This window comes from Simochromis diagramma, unplaced genomic scaffold (genome assembly GCF_900408965.1).
Source record: "Simochromis diagramma unplaced genomic scaffold, fSimDia1.1 OVJJ01000439.1, whole genome shotgun sequence".
NCBI lineage: Eukaryota > Metazoa > Chordata > Actinopteri > Cichliformes > Cichlidae > Simochromis > Simochromis diagramma.
The window spans coordinates 87,063-113,524 of record NW_024386899.1 but is presented as its reverse complement, the minus strand read 5'-3'; the positions used below and the strand labels follow the sequence as shown (position 1 = coordinate 113,524).

General features: G+C 46.7%; 1 protein-coding gene and 2 long non-coding RNA genes across 8 annotated transcripts in view; all 3 read right to left on the bottom strand.

The window, feature by feature from the left end:
* Positions 1–26,462, bottom strand: part of LOC120735293 (calcium/calmodulin-dependent protein kinase type II delta 1 chain) — a 68,382-nt gene that overhangs the window by 26,846 nt on the left and 15,074 nt on the right. For all 6 annotated transcript variants that reach the window (XM_040034592.1, XM_040034594.1, XM_040034596.1 and 3 more), the window contains exons 3-5: positions 10,090–10,149; positions 8,558–8,612; positions 6,152–6,217 (exon numbers count right to left, since the gene is read on the bottom strand). In XM_040034592.1, the coding sequence (XP_039890526.1) occupies positions 6,152–6,217; positions 8,558–8,612; positions 10,090–10,149 (181 nt within the window). The remainder of the gene's footprint in view (positions 1–6,151; positions 6,218–8,557; positions 8,613–10,089; positions 10,150–26,462) is intronic.
* Positions 12,557–16,349, bottom strand: LOC120735298. The gene is made up of 2 exons (XR_005696218.1): positions 16,023–16,349; positions 12,557–15,937 (listed from the first exon to the last, which is right to left on the bottom strand). It is a non-coding gene; the product is annotated as an uncharacterized LOC120735298 (long non-coding RNA).
* LOC120735296 lies at positions 21,730–25,696 on the bottom strand. The gene is made up of 2 exons (XR_005696216.1): positions 24,887–25,696; positions 21,730–24,744 (listed from the first exon to the last, which is right to left on the bottom strand). It is a non-coding gene; the product is annotated as an uncharacterized LOC120735296 (long non-coding RNA).

Here is a 26,462-nt window from a genome sequence, read left to right as displayed (position 1 = left end):
GTTACAAACTTTACTGAAGACAACATGTGAATGAAGCAGTTAAAGTTTGAAGCAACCTGTGACTGACAAACCAAATATAGTGCTGCAGGTTCACTACATGTTTGTGTAGGTGACATGGTTCCTCCTAAACATGAGAACATGGATGCAGCATTAAAGACATGTAGCGTCTAATGACACGCTCGGGCTGAAGCTACACGGTCGAGACGAACCAACGCTGAAGGAGAGCTGGTTGACCCGTGTGAGTTTGACATCAGGTGACCAGTTCTGGGCCCTGTTTCAGGAAGCCGGTTTAGTGCAAACTCTGAGTAAGTATACCCTGAATTAACGAAAACTCTGGGTTTTCAGTTTCACAAAACGAGTTTAGATTAATTCTGAGTGAGTTACTATGACGACACACTCCGTGAAGCTAACCTGCCCCCCAGCAGGTTTACTTCAACTAACCCTGACTGTCTCCGCCCCTTTGTCGGAAACCTGACTGTAGGAAGTGTCAGACATGGCGTGCCCCTTCCTTGAAGAGCCAGTAGATGTTGAAGCCCAAATTCTCCGCAGAGCTCTCCGCCGGGAGAGAGTGATTAGAGCGCGTTTGGACATTTTATCATTTCCTGATGATTTCCTGTGCGAACGTTACCGTTTCTCAGCACAATCTATAAGTTATTTGAATAACATCCTCAGGCCTAATATTGCTCATGTGACACATCGCGGACATGCTCTCAGTTCATTACATATTATTTGTATTGCACTTCGGTTTTTTGCAAACGGGAGCTTTCTGTATAATATTGGTGACGCTGAGCACGTTTCCAAGGCTACCGTCTGTCAGGCAGTCAGGAATGTTACAGTTGCACTGAAACGTCTCCTGTACTCGTCTGTGGTGTTCCCCGGTCACAGACCCACAAGATTTATCAAAGAGGGATGCCACAAAATTGCAGGTATCAGGATGAACAAAACTTAATTCATGATGTGGTGATACTTGAACTACTACTTAAATTTTACATTTATGTTCACGGTTCCCAGGCGTGATTGGCTGTATAGATGGCACTCACATTCCAATCATTGCTCCTTCAGTAAATGAAGGAGACTATGTGAACAGGAAGTCTTTCCACAGCATTAATGTACAGGTACATAGTTCCCTGTAGCATTTCAAACTAACAGATTATTTCATTATAGTAATGGATGCTAATTTGTGTTCTCTGCACTGTGAAGATCATATGTGATGCTGCCAACATTATCACAAATGTGGAAGCCAACTGCTCAGCCTCTGTGAGTGGTGGTGGTGGAGGACCCCCACCTGTTTTTTCGGGCCTCCGCTTTTTTTCCTAGTGGCCTATAACGGGTCACATTTGAGCATACAGAGTAAGCAAATATGTACTTGTAATGTGCTCAGATAATTTCAATGAGTGCTTACAGAGGGGAAATTAATGTAGCCTCTAACTGCAATTGATTTACATCGGACAAACAGACCAAGCACTATGGCTCGTAATACAATTACACCTTACCTGTTTGGACTATATTTTTATATTTCATTTTTACTTGCTGCCAGAAACGTTTGGGGCCTGTTGGGTTGCACCTGCGCTCACATCACGTCACAAAATAAAATGTATGAAATAAAAAATAAAATAAAATATAATAAAATAACGTGTTAAATGGGTGGAAATCCCTAGATCAATGTTTAAATTAACACTCACGCATTGACTCTGTCGGCTATGTTTTGCCATGCATGCTCCCTTTCTTTGGCAGCTGAGGCTGTGTTACTTTTTTTCCGCAAAATTTGCTTGTTATCGGCATACGCTGCCATCAGAATTTCGGCCTCAAGCGCTGTAAAATACATTGACCGCGCCTTCTTTCCCTCCGTCTCCATGGTGACTCGCTTAATCTGTGCTCCACCAATCAGGGCTTTATGTATCCTTGTGCGCGCACTTAACTTGGGGTTAAAGCAACTCCGCGTTGACTGAACTACTTGTTATCAGCCTTTCTGAAACCGAATATTCCGAGTTGGACAGTTCGGGGTTACTCAACCCTGAGTATTGTTTTTCACTCTGAGTTTTCTAAACCGGCTTCCTGAAATAGGGCCCAGGTCTGTGTGTGCCTGCACAGTCGGATCGATCCTTCAGAAACTCACTGCAGCCCTTAGTTGCTCCCAACACAATGAAGGAGTGTGCAAACGCTAGGAGGTGCTTAGAGACAGACAGTTGTGGAAATGTAACACAAGCGTGCCACATCTGGATGCAGGCTTGCATAACTAAGAGTATTCTGACTGTGTCGTGCTGAAAGTGTTACTCGTGCAGCACATCCTGTTTGTGAGGATGCTTCAGGTCTGCTCCTGCTTTCATCTCTTAAACACATTTTTATAGATTCAAAAGTGTTAAAAAGCAAATTCGTTGCTTCAAACTTTCTCTGATGTATTTATGTGTAAACACACTGAATGAATTTGAATTGAACCTAATGATGCTCCACCTTTAGAATCATAACAATGATCATAATGAAACCACACCATCTTTCTCCTCTCTCTGACGAAGCCTGACAGCGGCTGTGTCAGCGCACCACTGAGCAAAGATGCTACATGCACTTGGTGGCGTACAGTAGAGGCAGGCTGTGATGGCGTCTGCCTGCCCCCGCCTGCACGACACATCCCGCCGCCTCGTCTCCAGCCAGCCTGCCCACAACGCCCCGCTGTGGCGATGTGCGAGGGTGACTGGTGGAGGCGGGGTGGTACTGATCAGGCAGTGGATGCAGCACGGCCGAGTCTTTTAACGGTTGGCCCTTACCAACCTTCAGGTCTCTGTGCACTAAGCCATTTGTGTGACAATGACTACACTCTGCTGTATGCAGTGACTGTGGAGGCAGACCAGGCCAGAAGCAGAGAGGAGAGGGAGAACAGGTCAGTGTCAGACAGCTGGAGTAGCACTGCAGTGACAGGTGAACATCGAAAAGGAACAGTTCAGTGTTCGATGGCGTGAAGACTTTCTGTAGTGCGAGCTGCTGCAGAGGCAGGTCTGTCTTTGCTACAGACGGAAGCAGGAAACAGCTAAAGTGTCAGGAATACAGCTGCTTGGTAACAAACTTTGCTCACTGTCAGGACCTAAAAAGGTCAACTTTAAATATTCTGGATCCTACGGCCGGACTATAAACACAGGAACAGATAACAGAGGAGGAGAAGCACACAGGTGAGAAGCACGAGAGACACGAGGACGCTAAACTAACCAACAGGAAGTTTAACGGAGAGACGAGGGATGCATTCAAAGACACACACCAAGGATACGACTAGAAACACGAGCAAAGACTAAACAGGCGCAGCGGTGACCATGAGCGATGAATACACTGCAGCATGGACATGATGGCTGCACAAGCTCGGTGACGGTAAACAGCTCAGCTGTTTCCATCCACTCGTCCTGGGCATCTTTCCCGGGCTTTGCATTTCTAATGTGAGTGCACGTTTTCTTCTCCTGCAGGACTTTGAAAGCAACAGTGCACGAGCTTGGATTTATTTGGCATTTCTCTACAGTCACACAGCTTAAAATGATGCTTTTAGCCATCAACAGGATTCGGGGATGATTCTGTCGGTATATTTGACCACCGTCACCGATCTGAACATGTTGGCTCGTGGTCCGGGCCCTGAAGCGGAGGCGGAGCTCGGAGCAGCATGTTGTCCTGTCCTGTCGGAGAACCCAGCTGTGTTTCTTACCTGCACCACTGTCAGCAGAACAGCTCCTACAGTCCGCACGGTGCTCTCAGGTTTAGGAACCTCAGCTTTACTCCTCAACATAAGCCTCTTGTCATTGGGGCCAAACAGCTCTTTGTCCTGTCCCACCGTCAAACTTCATTTTGAAGATTTATCCATACGGACACTGTGTGGTCGGCAACCTCTCCAACCACGGTGGTGGAAAACTCGCTTCACCGCAGTCTTGAGCCTTAATGGTTCCCAGGTTGATCCTGGACTTCCTAACTTCCTCTCCTCTGAGGGTGACGGCGAGGCTCCACTGAAGTTTGTCAAACAAATCCAAAGACAAGCTACCAGCTGTAGTCAATCATGATGACTACAACACATTAGCATGTCACTGTAGAGCCTCCTGCAGCACTTCCTGTGGGCGTATATACATAACTAAGCCTTCATGTAGACTCTTGGCTTTGTGAGGATTGGAGAAAATCCTAAATAAATTCAAACGTGTGCATCCAGCTGTATGAAGTCACTGAGAGAGCCACTCAGAGCTGTCAGCAGCTACGATGCAGGAACCAGGGACAGTGTTTGACGAAGGTTTCTGCTGCTGTCCAAGCTCATGGAGCCATCTCTATCTCGGCCCCGTTAGAGAACCAGCCTGCGTTTGTGCAGGTCTGACAAACTGTGGACAGCACTGTGCAAACATCTTAGGCAGGTGAGGAAAATGCTGTAAACAAAGAGAGCTTTCAGAAATATGAATGACTGTTTAAGGAGCCCAAACACAGCCGAACTCATCAGGAACTCGTTACTGTGAGAGGAACAAGCAGCACTGAAGTGACGCCCCCCTGATCTCAACATCATCGAGTGTGTCTACGATCAGAGACCTGAGGACGCCCACATCCACAGAACATCTGTGCGTAGTTCTCCCAGATGTTTGCCAGCTGACTTCCTTCAAAAACTGTGTGGAAGTGGACGTAGAAGAAGGCGAAGGCGCCACCAAACTGATGTGATTTTGTTCACTGCGTCTTGTTGCCTGCTGAGAATAAATGATTAACACTCTCTGCGTGCAGCATTGTTCCTCACCTTTTGCTGCACGTTTGGCATCCTCAGTAATTATTTCTGCACAGGTACCTGCACCAGCGTTTGAGGCTTAACCAAAGCGTTCGTAGAGCAGACGTGAGCTCGGCTGAAGAACATCAAGCACAGACCGTAAAGTCCTGCCAAAGCATCAAGCTTCCACAGACAAGTGCTGAAGCTGAAAATCACATACAGCCATCGTGCACTCAGCCTGAGGTGGCAGCTGTACTCTTTGACTCTGGGGTTTCCCTCTGCTTCCAATCTGTGTGCTAAATACATCAACCACTCAATAAAGTCACACGTATGAACTGCTGAACTGTTCCTTCAAGTTGTTAAGAGAAAATACAAAGTTTGCGTCACATAAAACACAAACTCCACCACAAACAGCATCAATTAGGTGAAACTGTCCCATAACTCCTGCAGGAAGGAATAAAACCTGCAATGGAAACCTTTAACATGTTACACAAAAGTCACTCTGGATCAGGGATGGGTGCTGGTGTCCGGTGCCATGATGGCAAAAGATGCAAACTCAGCAGCCTGTAACAAGTGCTTTAAGCTGATACTGTGATACTGTCGGAGCCGGAATTAGCAACATCCCCCAAAAACCCGAAGAGGAGAGTCCTGGCCCCTAGCCCTGCCAGTGTAGCAGAAATGATGAGGATGATGATGCAGCAGCAGCCGTTCTTCTCTGCGTGAGTAGCTTAATGTTGTTCGTGTGTAATTTACGTTGAGTAGGCTAACCACGTTATTACATTAATGCATGTAAGGTGAACTAGCAAACACCATCGTAGCTACATGCGGCTGTCTTCTTGTTTGATGGCAGATACTCCCTTCACCCTGGCCAAAAAGGCTAAAATGACCAAAGAAAAAGTGGAAAACAGTTAAACATGAGAAGTTTTTGGACAAAGTTTGTGTTTTTTCCATTGTTTAAGCACTGCTTCCAGCCAAGAGTGATACCATATATGCCCCATAGCTGCAGAAAAGGCTAACATTGTTATCTTTTTACAAAAAAACAGCTGAACATGAGAGGGTTTTTGGACAAAGTTTGTGTTCTCCATTCTTTAAGCACCGACACCGTTTCAAAAGTACCAGTTTGGCACCGGTATCGGATAAAACCTAAACGATACCCATCCCTACTCTGGATTATTTGCTTTATGGGTGATTTTTAATAAGCAGAACAGAAGCTGAGGAAGGAGCCTCCTCATAAAGGGACAGAGAGAAAAGGTACAGAGGGTTTGGGGCACAAAAGGCATAGATGCATACGTGAGGCATGATAAGCTTTGCAAACATCCACTGTGATCAGCTGTCATTGTGTGTCTGCTCTAGTTCACTGTGGCTGCATGAATACGCCTTTGCTGCCGAGGGAGAGCGAGTCACATGACACGTCTACAGTAACGCAGAAAGGAAAGAGCTCACACTGACCTGGCATCAGCTTCACTGTAGTACTCCCTGGCAACGATGTCCTCGAACAGCTCGCCACCAGTGACTCTGGGAACGAACACAGCGAAACAAAAAGCAGAAACAAGCTGATTTCACTTCATTTGCAGGGGGAATGTGTGGCTCCAGCACACGTACAGCACTGGTCCCATTCAGACTGGTTTGTTGAAGTTACTGCTGGTCACAGAGACGTCAGCTCTTTAAAGTGGCTACAGCTACATGTGTCTCACACGTTAGAGCAGAAACTCCATCCCTCTGTAGGGACTGGGCCCAGCTGGGAAACAGACGAACACCAAACCTCAGGAAAACCCTGATCCCAGCAGATGCAGCCAGGCAACAATATTACTGTTTCAGCTGGAGGGGAATTCCTTCCAGCTGAAAATGTTTCCATGACTCAAGTCAGATAGATTTTCCAAGTAACACAGATCAAATCAAGTGGCACTAACAACTGAATCACGTTGCAGCTGAGTCTGGAGATGTTCAAAGACGATGTTAAGCCAAGTAAATCAGCTAAATGCCCTTTAACAACTTGATGGTGCTGCAGCCATGCCCTCTCTGATCCAGGGTTTGTGCTTTAACCCACTGCGAGAGTCTCCCGGCATCCATACTGGCAATGATTCAATGAAGGGAAAAGAGGACATGCTCGTGGCCAGGAAGCAGACACACCTCTGATCTTATTATTGCTCGTCGAGTTTAGAAAGCCATTTCCTTTCTGGCTGCCAGATATGACTGCAAACAACAGCTGATGACACCCAGCAGGGAGGAGGCAGTCACTGAGCAGCGTTGGAGGAAGGATCCTGACTCCTACGAAGGTTTTTTCTCTCCGTTTGGCGTCCGTCCACACTGAGACGCCGTTTCCGGACAAGGAAAACTCAGCGTTTTCTCCAAAGCGGAAACATTAGAAAACGTCATCTTTGCGTCACAGCGTGGACATCGAACCCGGAGCCTTTTCGAAAAAGATGACGCACGTCAGTCATGTGGTGCAGTCATGTGACCAATTAACCAAAGATAGCAGAGGGCGTTACACAGCATTGTTCTGTTAAAGCTGCAGAGAGCTGTGCTTCACATCTTTAACTCTCACTCGCTTCTGTACTTTTGTGTTACTCGCAGCAGCAACTCCTCCTCATTGTGAGTCCATTTGAAAAGCTCGCTGCTTTTCCTCGTCATTCTGCCGCCACGCTTCAAAGAGCCGGAGAGTAAACAAGCAGCAGACAGAAATGAGGCAGGCCGTCAGTGTTTACGGCCGTTTCAATGTGGACGCACAACTTTGGCAACAGTGGGAAGGAGAAACTCCCTTTTAACAGGAAGAGACCTCAGGGAGGGGCGGGGCCATCTGCTGTGATTGGTTGGGAGAATTAAAGATTGTTGCAGAATTAAAACGGACTTTCTGCACATCGATTGCTTCATTTGAGCTCTTGGTGCCTTACTGAGTCCAAACTGTGAAACGGAGAACAGCCTGCCTGCTGCCAGACGGCTTGTTTCCTGGGAAGCTTACTTCACCAAGACAACAGCACAGCCACAAACTGCTGAGCAGCTGAAATCACATATACAGCCAGAAAGCATCTGGCTTTAAAAGCTACACCCACAGATCTCTGCGATGTCTGTTAAAACTGGAGGTGCGGTCGTTAGCGTGACTCTGGTGCAAAATGCTGGCAGCACCTATGGATGAAAGGTGGCAGCTCTGCAGGGCTCTCACACTCTTTCAGAACCTTGACCCTCAACAAGTTTGTCTGTGGCATCAATCTGAAGACCCACGTTGCCTCCTTCTGGAGTGAGGCCCAACTACGTGAACACGATGACTCCAGAACCTCACAGGATTTTCACATTGACACCAGAGCTGCTCTACAATAAGTATTTTGTAGACTCATACTGGATTGGTACAACCTCTCCTCCCAGTGATGGAGCAACGTAGCATCTTTATAAATGATACGTTTTTAAAGAGATATATGAAGCAATAGCACCCGTATCGCTCATATATCACACACTGAATATGAGCTGTCAGCATAAGAAAGAAAAGCAGCTTTAACCCATCCGACTCAGGCCGGATACTCAGGGAAACTGGCGTTCTTACATGGTAAAAAAGACATTCAGCAGATGGTTCTGGAACAGATACCTGCCATCTGTGTGAGCCAGCAGTAATCTCAGCGTGTTTATATGATCCTATACAGCAGGATCCATTTGTCCAGCGTGTGGATGCAGGAGTATAAGATGTGTCTGAGCAGATGGAGCAGAGGCAACACGCTGCATTTATTCCCCCCAGATGCCTCGGCGGCGGTGCATGGGACAGCGGCGAGGTTACCCGTCTTGTGTGAGATGTGGGTGTGGTCTGCGCAGTCACACGTGTTTCGTGGTGCATTAGTGGAACATGTAACAATCAAAGGCAGCACTTACAAGTCAAAGACCAGATAGTGGAATCCTTCCTCTGATATGCTGTCGTGGAGCCGCACTGTGGGAGAAGGAGGGGAAAATTACGTTTTCATTGTTGCCCCGGCACCACGTGACCAGCAGCTGATGAGGACGGCGTTTTTCTACTTCAGATCTGCACGTGTGCAGAGGTCTGCAGCAGCAATTTAAACACAGTTCATTTTACCTGTGGGCCTGTGGAAACAGACTTTACAAGTAACTGCAGACGATTTATTCATTACTCTGAAAACACATCGAGAACTCTTCACGTCTAATTCTGCCTGATTGATGTTGGGCTTGAACTCGGCAAACAGCAGGTCACATGCTGGTTTCATGCTCCACATGTAAGACACGTTTGCTGTGACCAATAATGGACTTTATCAAAGACTCCTCTAACAGCGGCGCTCACGAAAGCTCAGACAGTCCAACATACGAGTGGATGAAGAGACCAAAGGGAACGCTCTCGCTGTGGGGATCTTTGGCATTTCCATCAGCTCCTCTCATGGCCGACATCAGAGATCCGTCACTGCAATGAGCTTGCAGTGGAGCTGGATGCTGCTGGGACGATACTGGTAAGAGGCGGGCCAAGTGTACGGTTACCTGTTCAAACTTGATCTTAATCAGCTGCCTTTTGTTTGCTAAAGATCAAACAAATATGGACACATTCTAAATCTAACGATCTCTAAAATAACTGCTCATAGATAAATTACTCTTTTCATTCCCGTTCATCTGTGTTTACATATATTTAGTGTCCAGACACGGTTTAGACATCGTATAAATGACTAAGAGCTGAGCTCATGTTATTGACACAGCAGAGCACATTACATAGATACAGCAGCATTCTTCTGTAACCTGTAAGTTCAGCCAGCACGTCTGTGCGACACTAAACCACGTTAAAGCAGAATGAAGTCAGCCTTGGTTTCGTGCTGTGAGCAGGGACACAAACCCCATCACTTTCACACTAAACCCTCCAATTTCACGTGTTGCTTAGTCCGATTCAGACAAGCTCACAATAGACCAGCAAACCAAATAACCCCCATCATCCCCTCATTTGTCACTTCCCCCATCCCTTTCTTTTTTCACTAGAAGGACTGAAAAACAAATGACAGTTTCCACAAAGTCGTTGCTGAGGTGATAATTGCAGGTCTTTGTGGCTCAGAGGGGAAGTATCCTTGTGCTTGTGCTGCAATAAGGGACGGGTGAGTCTGCAGTGGGTAGTTTGGGGAATGAGGCAGTGGGGGTGTGCTCTTGTACTCGTTCTGAGGACTCAACAGAGCAAAGAAGCCAGGAGAGCTGTGGCAGCCCTAACCCTAAGATTAAGACTCAGCTCTTCTGATTTGACTGAAGTAATGAAGTTATTGAGGAGAGCTGCTGCTATCGGACCTGCTGCACGGGCGAATATCCTGGCAGAGCCGCTATGTGACGTCGCAGGCAGCCTTTAAAGGCTGACCTTTCATGTTCACTGTCGACAGAAATAAATAAAACTGTAATGTCCTCAGTGAAGCAGGAGCTGTAGTTACCGATGTTGGAGTGCTTCAGCAGGCGGCAGATCCTGGCCTCGCGCTCCAACTTCTGGTGATCTGAAAAACAAAGAGAGACCATATTTGTGTGAGCCTTTTTCAGACCGGCGTTTACACAAACAGCACCTCCCTCCTGGGAAACGAGGAAATGTGAGCTCTGGCACGTCAAACACAAGCGTGACGCAGCCGTTGGTGCAGAGCGTGTGCGGCGAGTCTATTCTTCGCCTTTCACGGCGCTAAACGAGGCGGACGTGCATCATCTGACAGAAACAGCTGGAAAAGAAGGTTATTACAGATGTTCTCAGGACCAGACAACTAACCACCACGCTCACACTTTTACCCTGTTCTTCATTCCAGTCGTCTTCTTGAAGGCTGTCAATCACAGCCATAATATTAGGCACAGAAGCTTCTCGTTGCCGTGGTCCATCCCAAAAGATCACCAGCCTATCACAGGCTGCCACACGACTCAATGTTTTCACTGGGTCAGTCTGACAGCGCAACAGGAAGGAGCATCAACAAAGCCGCTTCCTGTTAGACACCAGGAGCCTTTTGTATAAGACAAGCTTCGTGTAAGCACGTTACCTGATTGCATTCGTGTCTTACCTTCAGACAACAGTTCTGACTGTGGCAGAAAATCCAGAAAGAAACATCAACGTGTCCGTGCTTTCTGTATGAACGTGCAGTTTTAGAGTTCGGGTCATAATTTAGAAGCACTTATGGTTCACAGGCTGATCAGTGTGATAACACACAGAAACATGCACCACATGCAGGATGTTACGCATCCCTATTGCATTTCTAATGGTCCAGATGTTGTTGGTACAGTAGCAGTTTAAGTCCTAAGTGTGATGAAGGCCTGAGCAAAGCGCCATCATCAGCCCTCCATGCTTGTCCCCCCGGGGCAGAAGGCAGGTCGATGTTTGTGTAAAGTTGGTCAGAGGCTTCCTTTGTAAGTGCACATGCAGCATCAGCGTGCTGCCTGCTGTAATTTCCTTCAGGATTAATAAAGTATTCTGATTGAGATTAAACTCTGTACTCAGTATGAAACCATGTTACATGACACATCCTGTTGAATATGCATCTCCTTCTCTGCTCCTCACCTGGTTTGCTTCTCATCATCCTCACGTGCAAATATGGAAAAAGAAGTTGGACTCGCAGTGGGAATCGGGCTCAGCTGCAACATGTCTGCAGGGCGCTGGCAGGTCTGACACCATCTTTACTTTGTGCTGATGAGCCATTGTTACTCTGATGAAACCAGTAAACTGTGGAAAGGCCCCATCAGGCCATAAGCTTTGACTGGCATACAGCATGTTTAGTCTGTCACTGTGACCTTTGGAGGTCACTGTGAGTAAACACTGCGCACACATCGTGCTGTATTTGTGATGGAAAAATGAAGAAAGAGCAGCTGGAGGAGGTAACTGCTACATCCCAGCAGCAAACTGCACATGCAACCACATGCTGTCGTCTATACTCCACACTGATCCGAATCTAGAGACCACAGACTAGTGCAGATGTTGTGTAGCAGCTGCTGTATGTTCCAATCACACCTCGTCTCCTCAGCTCCTAATCGGACCAATGGGCTGTGCTTTTGCAGGGACCGGTGCTCACTGGGGGATGTTCTTGTCCCGACATCACCCTGTCTCTCCGTGTGGCTGCACGCCGCTAATCTGTGACGTAACAGGATTAGCAGCATGAGTGCTGCGCTGAGCATCAGCACCTCCGAACACTGGAGGCTCAGTCCTTCTCTTTTTATGTGGACCAATATGAAACAGCTCTTTAATATTAGCACCGATACATCAATGCCACCGAGTCCAGCTGCCACACGGCCGTGGTCAGGCCGTCACATGGCCAAGAGACGGACAACCTCACTGAGTCACGCCAAAGCCAACGTGGAGAGGTTGGAGTAAGAAAAACATCCAAGTCGACTGAAAGTGTTTAACGTGCAATGGTTCAACATTAATTTAGCACAATGTGAGGTCTTACGGTGCTGTGACAGCATCTTCAGCTTCCTCATTTCTCAGGGTTTTAGAGATTTGACAGGTTTCCTGTAAAATCACAGAGATATCAGACTTGTGCCCATCATCCTCAGAAACACTGACTGAATTAAGACGTGACCGTCTCCAGCCGGGTGTCAGTTTAGGGGCGAGGATGTTGTTGACACAGGGTTGGACAGCTCCTCCTCTGGATACATGAAATCAGCATTTGAACATTTTGGATCCACTCAGGTTCGTCTGAGATCAAAATGTGACGACGAGCTGAACCACGTGTAAGAAACGTGAAGCTAAACAAGAAACCAGGAAAGGAGCGAATGCTTTTACACAGCACATGACACAAACACAACGCAATGCCTTGGCATGTCCAGTGCTAACAGTGCACCGCGTGTTGAGTAAATGACAGTTGTATTTGCGGGTCTGTAATCAAACACGGCGACACAAACAGGTTTGTGCGTCTTCATGTTTACATTTTTCTCCTGGTTGCACCATCAACCTCAGCGATATGCTGGAGCTGCTCATGGAGGCAACGCCGACCCCAAAGCCTCATCGGTGACGCTTCCTCTAAGAGCTGCCGGCTGCTTCCACCATCAAAGACAAACTCCTGCGTCATCCATTCAAAATCACATGTGACAAACCATGAAGATGGACGTCCTGTACGTCAGTCCTCAGCTCTGTCTGTCTCTGTACCTGTGTTATAAGAGACCACACGAGCTGTAAGAATAAAGCCCTGGAGTCCTGTAACAGTGACACTTTTCATGAAACGAACAAAGTTGTGAGGCCGCGCTGTGACACTGGCCCATTTACAAACCCCCGATGAGCCTCTGAACAGCGTCATCAGGCGCCAAAATGAGGCCGACAGCTATTTTCAATGTGTCCACTGGATGGAAGGAGCCGCCTCCACAGCTCTGTGAAGCACATCTGGTCCCCAAACAGACGATCCGGCCACAGCAGCATCGCTGCAGTGAGAGAGCGGGTTGCAGTCCATGACCTCTGACCTTTCCTCCACAGAGAAACACCTGTGGTTCATTAAATCTCGTCAAAAGACGTGATTATTTATCTTTGCCCCATGCATTTAGCAAAGAACAAAACAGCAACAGGCCCCATGCTGGTATCACAGAGAGTAACCCCCGAGGAGCCCAGCAGCCTGGGGGAGGGAGCTGCAAATGAAAGAAGACTTGGGGACAAAGACAAGGCTTCCTCTAAGGAAAGCATTCTTCACAAAGCATTTCCAGCACATTTCCTGCATGCACAGCGAGGAGCCCGCACAGGCTCGCCATGAGAACGGCGGCGATACAAACAGTCGCCGTCAGTGAGCCGATCGTGCGGCTGTCTCAGTCTGCTCCAGTGGCAGATCCTTTAGCAGCGCTCACGATGACGGTGGCTTCATGTCGTGGTGGAGCTGCAGACGCTGCCAGGCTCTCGTGTGCAGGTGTGATTGGAAGCAGTTTAATACAATGACCTGTCACAATGCAGCCAGCTGCGTCTAAGTGAGGCTGTGTGCTGCACAGAGCCTGCTCGAGCTGAGGGGATGAAGCGTTTGGATTTCCCTTAAAGAGCCAGATTTAGGCTGATGTTTCCCACAGTCAGCTCTTAGAAGTCTTATATGTATATTTATGGGTTGCAAAAATGACTTTTCTCAACGTACAATGCAACCTTTCAGACGTTCCTAACACAGCATTGCCAGTACTGGTCACCATACTGGTCCCCAGTGACCCAGCACATTACTGCATGGAGGGTCGAGGCCATCCAGCCCCTCCTGGCACAGAGGGCTTCTCCAGTTATCTGACAGGAGATCCTGTAACTTACAGCACTTCAGGGAAACTTTACTGTTTTCTTTTATTGTGAAAATATTTTGAGGAAAAGCAGATTTTTGCTAGTTGATGTAATCAGCTGTAGTTCTTAGAAAGGTAATCCGAGACCATGTACAGTGACCTCTGACCTGCAGGTTTCCATCCAACCACAGCTGCAGTCTGTCCCCAGTGTGTCAGTATCACCCCACACGTGCTGCTGTGAACTCCACACATCTACACTTAAATCAGGGGGACCTTTGATTTGCAGCCATCAGGATCATTTTTATGTGTCTGTATTATATTAAACACACACATTAAAAGTGAATCTGTCCATAAAATGCACTCAGTTTACTCCTTCCTCACTGTGAGCATCATTCATTACTAATAAACCAGTAATGAAGGTCAGGAAATGCATTTTTATTCCAGTCCATTCTTCTTTAGCAGCATTTAAATAACCTTGATCAGATTTGATGGTTTTGTTACAGACTTTAAAAAAGTGTTTTTCTTTCACACATGTGGGATTAAATTGTTCAAATGTAGAAAACAGTGATGTCATGTTCTGTGACCCAGGCACAGAGAGACTTGATGAATTTAGGAATCTCATGATTTAATAAAGAAATTTGCAGACTTGCACAGAGATGGTAAAATAATGATGCCTGATAGCGGAGACGAGGACAGCAGACGACGAGGACAGAGAGGAACAGGTTTAAATGCACCGAGGACACAGTCAGAGGGAACTCGGGACACCTGGAGACATGTAGGGATGCAGGGACTGACAGAGACGGGGAAGACGTCTCATCGTGACGAGTAAAGGTTACCTTGCCTGGCTGGGCAGCTCTCTGGGTGCTCGGCCCCCCAAAGCTCTGATCCTAGAAGCGCCCCTGGCACCAGGTAAGGAAAGCGCTGGCGTCTGTTTTCAGGAACAACTGAGCCTCGGACACCTCGGGCGTGTTAACTTAATGGAAGCTTGTAACAGAGTCGCTGTGCAGCTTTCTACGAGCCGCCACGCTGACTCATAAAAACTGTTTACTGTGCCAACAGTGACGCACATTTGAGTGAGTCACTGTCGGGTGAGTGTGAGAGGGTGGAAGAAGGTCGCAGGTCCACTGGAGACCACATATTTCTGAGGTAAACATTTACGCGTCGTCCTGCGAGTCTAATTTTCTTTAAAAAGTGTAGACTACGAACAGCATCCTGTCTACGGTCGCACAGCAACAACAAAAAGCCCAAAGCAGGTGGTGAGTGCTGCCAGAGGGTCAAAGGAAGCTCTGCCTCAGGGAAGAGAAGAGGAAACCACCACCAGAGGCCTCAGACAACGCGTGGGATGGATAACGGTGACCCCATCTTCTGATGAAACATCACTGCTGCTGGTCATCCACCACAGAAGAAGAATGAACAATCACTGCGTCTGTCTGACTGCAAACAGGTGAACCTGGTCATCAGTCAGCTCTGATCACGTGACCATGAATGACTGATAAACAACATCAGTCAGGAATCAGAGACGAATAAGAACCGTGTGACCAAAGGCTCAGAGTTTCAAGTGCGACAGAAACATCCAACACGTGCACAATACACCCCACATCACTGTTCTGATCCAGGGTCAGTTTCCATCAGCAGAATGCACTCGGCTACACTCGGCCATTCACAGTGACTGTTCAGTCTCACTAACGAGGGGAAAGAGTCAGAAGCTTCGACACAGTTTCAGCTGAGAATTCAATTTCTTTCCAATCACCTTTCAGTAAAAATGATATTTTTACATTTTCCACCTGTCGGGGAGCTACAGCAGCAAAGACCAGGACAGAGGGAAGTGTGCCTGGTCTACCAACTAACAGAGATCTATCCAGGGAAACTGATCCTGTGTGTGACGCCACACCAAAACAATGAAAAGAGGATAAACTGACAGTAATGATAGAGTCTGCCTTAGATCCGCTGACTCGATGCAGGACTGATAGACAGCCTTCAGTGTGCTGTACAGGCTGGGCAAGGACGAACTAAATGCTCTGTATGGATATTTCAAACCTGTTTCCACAGCTAACACGTCCCCAGCAGAGAAAGCAGCACTTGTGTCTGTAAAAGTGAAGAGATAATTGTCACAAGGTCCCAAATTACCTTCAGTCCTAAACTACAGTCGACAAAAGCTCTAAAGTCCCACCTGGTGCCGTTTGTCCACGTGTGCGTTTAACGTTCCACTGCAGTCCTGAGGCCTGTTAGTCTTGTTATTCAGCAGTTTGGCTGCTTCATCACAGCAGCTGCACAATCGCTCTCAAAGCCAGCAGATGATGCAGGTAATACTTCTTTAGACACCATTGATAGCAGGGGCTTCTCACTGCGGAGGTCACGAAGCAGCTCTGTTGCATAACTACAGCTGAGGATCCAGCGCAGGTTTGACGCTCAGCAGGAATCCTTCTGTTTCAGGCTCCTGCTTATCAAAGGTACTAAGGTCGCAGGGTCACACACTGAGGGTTTGGATCGTCCCCCTCTGGGGAATGCTGCCCTGCTTGCTGCCATGAAGGCTTCAAGTACAGTAGTGAAGTGTGTGCTCATGTTGGTGTACAGCAGTGGTTCCCACACTTCCTTTGCTGGCCCCCCCGCGACAGCTCTGCGGCCACCCTAAATGCCCCCGCTGGTATAGACTTTGTCGTTTTGACAGATCTGTTCCGGCTTGCCTGACATTACGCTGTGTGCCGAGTTATGCATGTGTTGGATGGCTGCAGAGACCGGCGTACAGCAGAGAAGGCAGGAGATTCCTTGGAGCGTTGATTTGTTTTTGTCTACACTAGGATTAAGTACGGAAATAGAATCGTGTGCATTTACAATGTTACACATGCAGACGTGAAAATGATGGGTCGAACCTTCAAAGGCCAGGGTTCGGTTAGTTCGAGCCTTCTGCTGGTCTTCTACCCTGGCTGATGTAAGCACTCATCGCAGGGTGACAAGCTTTCATCTCTCTGCAGGTTCATATTTGCAGAGACAGTGTGGTGTGCATACAGTGGTCGCTTTTCTTTCCTTCTGTTTTGCAAGAGTTTCTAAGGGTTTGGCATCACACCCAGTTGTTTGCATTTTCTGGAGCAATTAGAGCTACTGCACATGTGCCAAAGCAGGTACGGGCTTGCACGGACTCCCAGAGCGTGCAGGAATGTGCTGCTCAGCGACTGGCTGGCAGCTGTTCCATCCAGCTTTTCGTGGAGGTTGCTGTCACATTACAAACGTTCCTGTCACAACCTGTTGTGTACAACGACAGCAAGTCTGTGCACCATGTCTACTGCACAAGCAGAGAGCAAATGCAGTCTGTCCGTGTCAAACGACAACTTAGTCACAAAAACAGAGCTTTTCTAACACATGCTACACACACACTGCTACGCACAAAATGCAAGAAAACGTTTCAGCACTTGGGCCAAAAACACAGCGTAACCAGGCTACGGAGGCAAGCAGGACAAACCACCACGCCAGATAAGGGTCATGGATTCAGACTGGATGTAGCTGCGCTCCAGTCACGGTCCAGTTCGGTCTGTTTCAGATCCATTTATAGGGGTTTGCTTTGTCCCGACTTGATCAGAGTTACTTTTAAACACGCTCATCCTCCCAAAGTGACACCAAAATGTTCAACATCTCTGCAATCTCTGATAGCACGTTTGCCTGAAACAAACCTTATCTTCATCACAGACTTTGAAAGTGACATTTTTTATTGGCCAGTCTTCCTGTTAACAGTAACTGAGTGAAAGAGCAACCACCCGTCAGTGAAGACCGATGTCAGATCCCAGGAGAAACGCTTACACTGCCGAGCATCAGAGATCTCATGCTAAAAAACGACGCCACTAAAACGACGCTTCTTTCAGTATCACAGTCAGCAGTGACAGACGCAGATATTCCTCCAGACTGAATTAAAACTTTAACATTAAAAAGGAGGCCCTGCACTTATCTGCCTGTTGCCATGGCGAGTCCTGGTGGTGCTAACACGAACACACTGACAGCTGATTGCTCTGGAGCTGAACACAGAGTCTGATGGTGGCTTGTGGCCAACCAGTACCTTACAACATGGTACTTAGTCACCGTTCAATAACTTCTCTTCTTTCCAAGCAACAGGACACTGAGAAGAAATGTTGTGATTGAGTTTTTGAGAATCAATGAAAGAGTTTCTACGAAAACACAGCAATAATGCAACAACCGCACTACTGGTACAGCTGCTGTTGTGTCCACGTTGATTTCTTATGCATCAAACCTGTGAGTCGTGCAGTGAAAACTACTGAAGTCTGTCACTGCTCAAGCATTATGTGACAGGAGGCCAGAAGCACACTAAATACACTTGATGGTCATTTTTAAAGTCGAATGTTCCCGTTCAATTTCATTTTTTCCATCTTTCTGTGCTCAGTTCACACGTTTGCCTTCAATTCATCTGAAACTGTGTCCAGTAATATGCTGCTGCCACAGTCCTGCATGTGACTGTGATATTGGGATCCAACCACACAAACATGTCTCTGACACGTCCACATCCCTCCTTTGAAATCTCATTCATCTTTTAAAAACATGTTTTTATTAATACAAACATTTATTTCTGCAGTGGAACAGAAGTACGCGTCTCTCTGACCACCACCTAATGCTGCTGCTGCAATAGACAGGCTCCTATTTGAATGAGCCGGGCATAATCTGGACACATTTGCATGAGCAGCAGAGGAGGAGACGGCTAAAAATAGATGCTACTATAAAGCAAAGCTCTGTATTCTTTCGCACGTTCGTTACACGAGTTGTTTAAAAGCCAGTACAGGAAAAACAAGCTGTTTAACTTTGTGTGCCCAGAATGAACTGCTGCAAATAAAGTTTGATGTATAATGAAGACTAGCTGTGCATTTGTGCCTTTGATGAGCTGTGACAATCACATGAGGCCAAATGTAACCGTGTAGACTGTGTACATGTAAACATGTAGCTCGTCCAGTCCTCTGTTACGGTACCACGAGCCTGCATGCACCTGCACAGTGAACGATGTTTCCATGGCTACAGGCATAACTGGGTTGGACATTTTGGCAAAGCCAAAGCACCTGACCTAAACGAGCAGCTGTTATTACTCTGGTTTCTCTGTTGAGCTCTACATTTAGAGACTAATATCTTTCTGCTGAAGCCATTCATGTTAAGTCTCAAAGTGCATTTAGACTTTTACCAGGCGCCAGTCAGCTCTGAGCTAATCCTGCAGTTATCTCTTTATTTATACGATACGTTTAAAAAATGCCCGACATCCTCACTTCCTGTAATCGGTTGGCTACAACAACCATTAACGGCATGAATAGTTTGGTTACCTTCACACAAAGTCTATAAAATCAAATCCCACATATTAGATTTGGATGCCCGTCGTGATGCAACCCACGGATTTGCATCTCCTCCATATTTGAACCGAGTCTCTTTGTCGTGTGAATAACTATGTTGGAGCGATCCAACTGAAGCAGGTCAGGTTTGTTGTTGTGACTTCACAGGCTGGTTGGACATGATGGTTTAATGACTCGCATGTATTTTTCACATCACTATCATCTCTAATAATAATGATGACACCATGGATACCAATGGAAAGAATGAAAATATATGAAAATACATCGTACGGTTCAGGAAAAGGTTTGAATCTCAGCAGGAACAATTTAGCGGCAGAAACATTTCACTAGTAAGAGCCAGGGCTGGGCGATATGACCCAAGATTCATATCTCGATATTTTTTAGCTGGGTGGCGATATACGATATATATCTCGATAGCCATAAAGTAAGAACAAAAAGAGAGTTCTTAGTCACACTGTGTCCCAGATGTCACACGGGCATTTTTATTTACATACAGCGTAGATGTACATGAAGAAATTACTCAAAAATAAATTATCAGCATTTATTAAATAATAATGCTCCATAAATAAAAGAAAACAATGTTGTTTTTGTGCATAACAAAGAGCTCACAACTGTGCAGTCAGAATGTAAACTAACAGACGCTGAGCACAATAACAAAGATTTCACAGCAGCTCTGTTCCCAATCCGCTTCATAACCACGTCTCTGAACAGCTGCCATTTATGGTCCTTATGCACAGTAGGGTAATATTACGTCGAAGCACAGTACGTATCACTCCGCGAGGCTCAGCCGTAATGCTCCGACAACCCATCAAGCGGTGCAGCTCCGTAGCTTTCCAAAGTTGTAAAACATTTTTTGACAGATTGCTGAGCGCCGTGTTCCACCTAAGATCGGTTCGCGGTCATCAAGCACAACAAGAATTTGAATTCATACATAAGGCGCGCTGTCAACTCTTGAGAAAATGAAAGGATTTTGGGCTGTGCAGCCCCTGTGGGCTGCATGGCGTTAGCATGGTTAGCTCGTTAGCGTGGTTAGCTCGTTAGCGCGTTGACGCCGTCAAGCCCCACAACTCGCTAACGGAGATTTGCCGTGTCCATCTGGTCGCTGCCTGCAGGTGAAGCGATGGGGGAGGAGGGGGAGTTGTGTTCAGTGAAGGAGAGGCGGAGTAACGTTGCGTAGAGACAAAAGTGGACGAAAGAGAGGCAAACCTGTGGCTCCACAACTATAATTATAACGTAACATAGACTATATCGATATAAAGGATATGGTCACATCTTATATCTCGTATGAAAATATCTCGATATTTTTAAAAAACTCGATATATCGCCCAGTCCTAGTAAGAGCCAGGGTCCTTTGCAGACTCTACACTGAGACACGCTGGACAACCAATCAGACGTGGCTGCAGTGGGTAGACTTGCACATATAGATGTTCTCTTCATTGCAACAAGGGCTGCCACAAACGATTATTCTGATAGTCGACTAGTCACCGATTATTTCTGCGATTAGTCGACTAATCAAATCCATTAGACGTACAGCTTATTGCACCAGCAGCATCTGCTCCTATATAACTATCATTAGCTTACAGCTTTAAGTGTTTAAGGTGCTAACTAAGAATAAAGACAAGATAGTTTATTAAATTTTAATGAAATTTGCAGATTGTTTCGGTGAAGTTTAATAAACTCCTTGCTATCTAAAATATAACAGGACACCGGAGTAAATTCTCGAGCATCTCACACTTCTGATAATCAGCTGTCTGCTTGATGTTTATTCAGCTGTGTAAAAACTTTAATCTCAGCCAAACCGATTTACTCAGGAACAAATAAAATACTAAAAAAAAAAGCCAAACAATAACATTTTAAGTTATCTAAGTGACTCATATATCATGTTTAACCTGAGTACTGAAAGACGGCGGTGGGTTTGAAAACGATTTGCCGGGAGTCCGGTGTTCTCACGGCTCTAGTTAGCCTAGCCCCCGGCTAACTATCGAGCTAGTGGGTAACAGACGTCTCCGAAAACGTCGGAGCGCTTTTGAAAATATGTGGTGTCTTGATAAACTGAGCAGATATTTGAGGTTTACACAGCTACATTCTCGCCTGAAAATATGTTAAACGTTTATTTTGTGACCCAGAAAGAATAATAAGAGTAACATTAAAACTAACTAGCTGCCGCCATTGTTGGAAACTGAGCTGGGCTGTGCTATGAATTCTGGGACACTGCTTCTTCTTCTTCTTCGGGGTTTAACGGCAGCTGGCATCCTTGTACATGCAGTGCTGCCATCTTCTGTTTCAGTCCGTTATTACACTCTTAAATCCTGCTACTCATTCCTGCGTCTTATGTGATCTTACAAAGCTTCAAACGACGCGTCGACTATTAAATCAGTCGTCGACGGTTTTGATAGTCGACTAATCGTGACTAGTCGACTAATCGTGGCAGCCCTAATTGCAACTAGGGGAAAAAAGAAAAAGTGCTGCATTGCTTTGCTTGCTCTCAGCTTGATCTATCCACCATCTCCCTCTGAAATACAAATCTAAATCTTTTCTGTTGCCCTCTCACATCTTTGATCATCTACTACTGAGGGAAACTGCATTTGTGCAGGAGGAGACGAGCACTTTCCTCCTGCTTGTGTTCAGGAGGTTCAAAGGCTGCTGGATTGCACTGCTGAGCGGGTCTTCGTAGTCTGCTGCCACGTGCTCAGTGAAAACGCAACTTTAAAAGGTTGGCATGCAGCCAGAGGACGGTCTGAATGAAATCAAGTGCTGAAAATGTCGTCTTTCCTTTCATGCAGTCGACTGTTGTTACGTTTAGCTGCCAGGCAGCATCCAGCTCAACTTGCCCTGCAGCTTTCAGCCTGCTCACCTTTTTCCACACAAAGTGAAAGTAATGAGTGTGGACGAGCTGAATGACTGTCACAAGTACAAGCTTGTAGTGGAAGAACTGCAGCCTCTGAACAGAGGAAGCAACATCTCAGGAGGCTGTTTGGTTTGGAAACTGCAGCTTCTCGCTGTGAGGAGCTTCTATGTCCTCCTGTGTCTCTGTCTTCTTTGACCCAAGGACACGCCTGCTAGGCTGATTACCAATTCATGTCCCACAGTCATCCAGAGTAGTGGACAAATGGTTATCTGTCAGTGCTTCAAAGCGTGTTGTGGTAATCTGCGGATTAACCCAGGCTGGATAAGCATTTATGGTGGATGGAGGCTAAATCAGTTGGATCACACTTAAAATGGCATCAATAAAATAATAGAAACAGCATTTAGTTAGATAAATAAAGGACCTCTTAAGCCTCCAATCCTCTCACGTTTGTATATTGTCCAGAAAATCGATGTCATTAAGCGATGCAGCCTGGGCCTCGTGGGGTGAATTTCAATCACACCGCTGCCCTGGTGCAGCTGATTGAGGCACTCTGAGTGGAAACGTTGCTGTTCCTGTGAGTGATGGCTGCATCGGTGCTGCTCCTCACAGAGCACAGAGACACGCTGGAGTTTAACCTTCAGCTCGCTCAGAGTCTTTCCACAGTCGCAGCTGAGTGTGGGGCTAACAAGCTCTATCAAAGCTCAGCTACACATCGACTCCTCTCACCTGGTGGTAGCTGTGTGACGCAGACGAAACGCAGACTTATTCTGATCATTCAACCAAAGAACGCAGTTCCTCACTCACTGAAGAGGCGGCTGCATAGACCGGATACTATTCTTTGTCCCAATGACAGACGGGGAGCCTTTGTAAACATCAGACTGATGACGTTGGTGCTGCAAAACACTTTAAACTTATGTTTGAAAAAACAAAGTAAACAACAAGTCACAGCTGATGTCAACAACAAAGCAACTCTGTGAAGCTGCAGAGAACTCTGATGGGTAAACTGTTCACCGACTTTGAACATGGGCTCTGCATCCACCTGTAGTTGAATGAAAGTATGTGGCTACAATCATCCGTATGCTACTAACAACAACTGAAGTGTTGCTGGTTACATAAAGACCCCAACGGTCCAATGGGTGTCCTGCTAAATGTTGCTGGGAGTCAATTTTGAGATGCACCGTTCAGAGAGTGTACTCCTCACCCTGTCTGTGTAAGGCTCGAACCGTGGGTACAGAGAGGACTGAGGATGTGAGGTAAAAGCTGCTGAAACAGTGACACCTGGTTTCAATCAGCCCACTGAGGTTAGAGGCAGTCAGGGGTGCAGGAGGCTGCAGGGCCATGCATCTATTACAGGGAAGAACACACACTGACAGAGTTTTAGAGCAACTTCTTTGTGCCTGATGTCACAATAAAGCTTATCTTATTGGCATCCTGCCACAACTGCCGACCAATCATTCAGGGATACACATATTTGCCTAGCAACCAGAGGTTACCGGGAGGTCACGGGCCGGTCACTGGCCTCAAAGTGACCCTCCTGCAGTCCTGCTGCAAAGTGTGGAACCGTGGTCGCGTGTAGATGTGGTTAGCCTTCTGTCCCATGTTTGAACATCAACAACAGTAAATGCAAGTAAACATGAGCAAAGAGGACGCACTGACACGGCTGTGGAAGCATGAAACCCAGCTTGAGTGCTGTGGGTAGCTGAGGATGGAGACAAACACTTTGCTAGAATCTAAACTCTGTCATGTTTTAAACACACATAAACATACTGAACCGCGTGGGCTAAAAATAGTGAAATAAATAAAAAGAGCAGCTCTGTGTAGTTCGCTGCCCCTGGGGGGTGGGGGTGGGGGGCAGCAGTGAAACCCAGCTGGTCGGTGCAGCCCCCCTCCCCCTCTCTAACAGCTGGGTCTGTCCTCTTCCTGTTTACAGCACCTCCCTCACATAAAGAGGCGGAGCCACGAGCGTGTAAATGTTTGCAGCTTACAGACGCTGAATGAACCACATGAACAGTGACTCTGCTGGGATCATCTTTCTCCACTTCATTATTTATTTTTATTCACTGCCAAATTCTGCGTTTTCATTTGAAGCACATCCTCCTCCGCTCAGCCACTGAAGCGTGTCGCCACTCCACGCCCTGAGCTGGGGTTAGGGTGGATGCTGTTGATAACAGCGGACCGTGTGCCCACAGCAGCGTCCACTGATGATGCCACCTGCCTGGCCTCATGCTGATGCCACGCAGTGGAGGCTGCACAGACAAAAAGCTTCACTAGCATGCACAGTGACATCAATCTGGTTTTTAACAGACGTCCAACAGCAGATGTTCCTGCTAGCCGTCTCTGTGTCCTCTCTCTGCTTGAAGGTGAACTTCACTGAAGGCTGTGGACTCCATCTTCTTCCACTTATCCAGGGTTGTGGGAGCAGCCCAAGCACCACCCTCTTCACAGCCACCTCCTCCAGCTTCTCTGGGGGAACACTGAGGCATTCCCAGGTCTGCTGAGAAATATAATCTCTCCAGCATCTTAAACAGATGCCGAAGCATCTCGACTGGCTGTATCTGACACAGAGGCTCTCCACTGAGCTCCGCTCCAATAAAGGAGAGGCCAGCCACTATTACTCACTTCTGCTGCGTCCACAACCTTGTTCTTGACCCACAGCTCCTGACCATCGTGAGGCTGTAAATCACCTGCTTCGCTTTTGTGCTCAACTCTCCCTTTACCACGATGGACCGTCACAGTGTTCGCATCAATGATTCCACACCGATACCTTTATCAATCTCTTGCCTTTCCGCTCACTCGTGAACAAGATCCCCAGATGTTTCGACTCGTCCCTCGCCCAGTCAGCACTCCGTCAACCTTTTCCAGCTGAGCAGCACGGTCTCAAATTTGGAGGAGCTAATTCTCATCACTTTTTTGTGCAGTCATGTTCCAACATGACTGCACAAAAGTTGGGCTTACTACGAGCAGTAAGCCCAACTCCTGAGAAAGAACCTCCCCCCGTCATCCCCCGTCATCCCCCGTCCACCAAACGTGCAAAGGACTGTATTCCTGGCAACCGCAGCCAAAGCCAGACTCATCCATCGGGTTGCCACACGGAGAAGTGTGACTGGTCACTCCTGCACGGCTCGACAGTCCAGTGGTGGCGTGTTTCCACAACTACGTGCATGCAACGCTTTGCCTTGTGCAGGGGGAGGTGAGGCTTGGATGCAGTTGCTCAGCCATGGAAACCCATGAAGCTCTCTACACACTGTTCTTGTGCTAATCTGACACGGCAATGGCAACAAAAATGGCGCCCAGTTTTGACTGACTATTTGTTGGTCACCTGGAAGAAGCAATTCGATATAACCACCAAACTGACCCTTTTCTACCACTTGTATCTTTGGAGCAGCACTTTTACTCTGGAAGGGAGCGAAGGACGAAGGAAGTTTAACCCTTGACACCAAAGTACCAACAAAAAGACAAATCTCCGCCCCCTCGCTGCACTCCAGACCTACTGATCTGAATACATTACTACATGCTGGAAGTTTCCACCCAAGCCACCTCACAGTGATCCACATGTATCAGGGACCTTTAACCCTTTAGAGCCGATCGGAGCGGACACGCTCTGTTTTGCGTAACTATTTTTAAATCCCGGTAGCACTGCAACCACGTAAGCTAGCGCAAAAATTTGTTTTGCATATGAAACCGGAGGAGTTGTACTTACATCTTATGCCATCAGCTTGTCCTAGGTCACGGTTTCCTTCCACATAAAGCTTTGCAAAAACTGCATAAAAAGCGCTTGCAGGAACAAAAACATAATATTCCAGAAACATGCTTTACCGATCCGATCAGCTGTTCATAACACTTCCTACGTTGGAATAGACGTCAGCGCGAACTTTTGCATTTCCGCCATTACCTGCCCGAAACCGGAAGTGACGTCATTCTCGCGGAAATGTAGTCTTTTTTTACCATCAGGGCCTCAGGGCCTATACTGGTCTTTTTAAAAGTTATCTTTGACTTTATGACTTTCTGTGTCGTTTCTGGGATGCTTAGGACTCATATTGCACTGCTGGAAATAGTTTATTTTGATGCATATGCTGCTTTTTTGCAAATTTGCAGTATAATATTTATTTTCGTTTTTCCTGCAGTGTATAGAAATTGGTGTATTTCAAAAATAAAACTATGAAGACACTCAAAATAAATTTCCTGTGGTGGGAAACTATTTTGTGCAACTTTTTTGTATTTACAGTTTTGAGGGATAAGCCTCTTAAATTTCTCTAACTAGAAATATATGTTAAAAAACAAAAACGATTTTCAATTTTTTTGTAGTTTATTGCACTTTTTTGCAATTTATGTAATTACTATGCACTTAATGCAGACATATTATTAAAATCTGGGCTATATTGGTTGTATTGATGTATAGCAACTTGAAATGCTCCCAAAAATGGCTCCA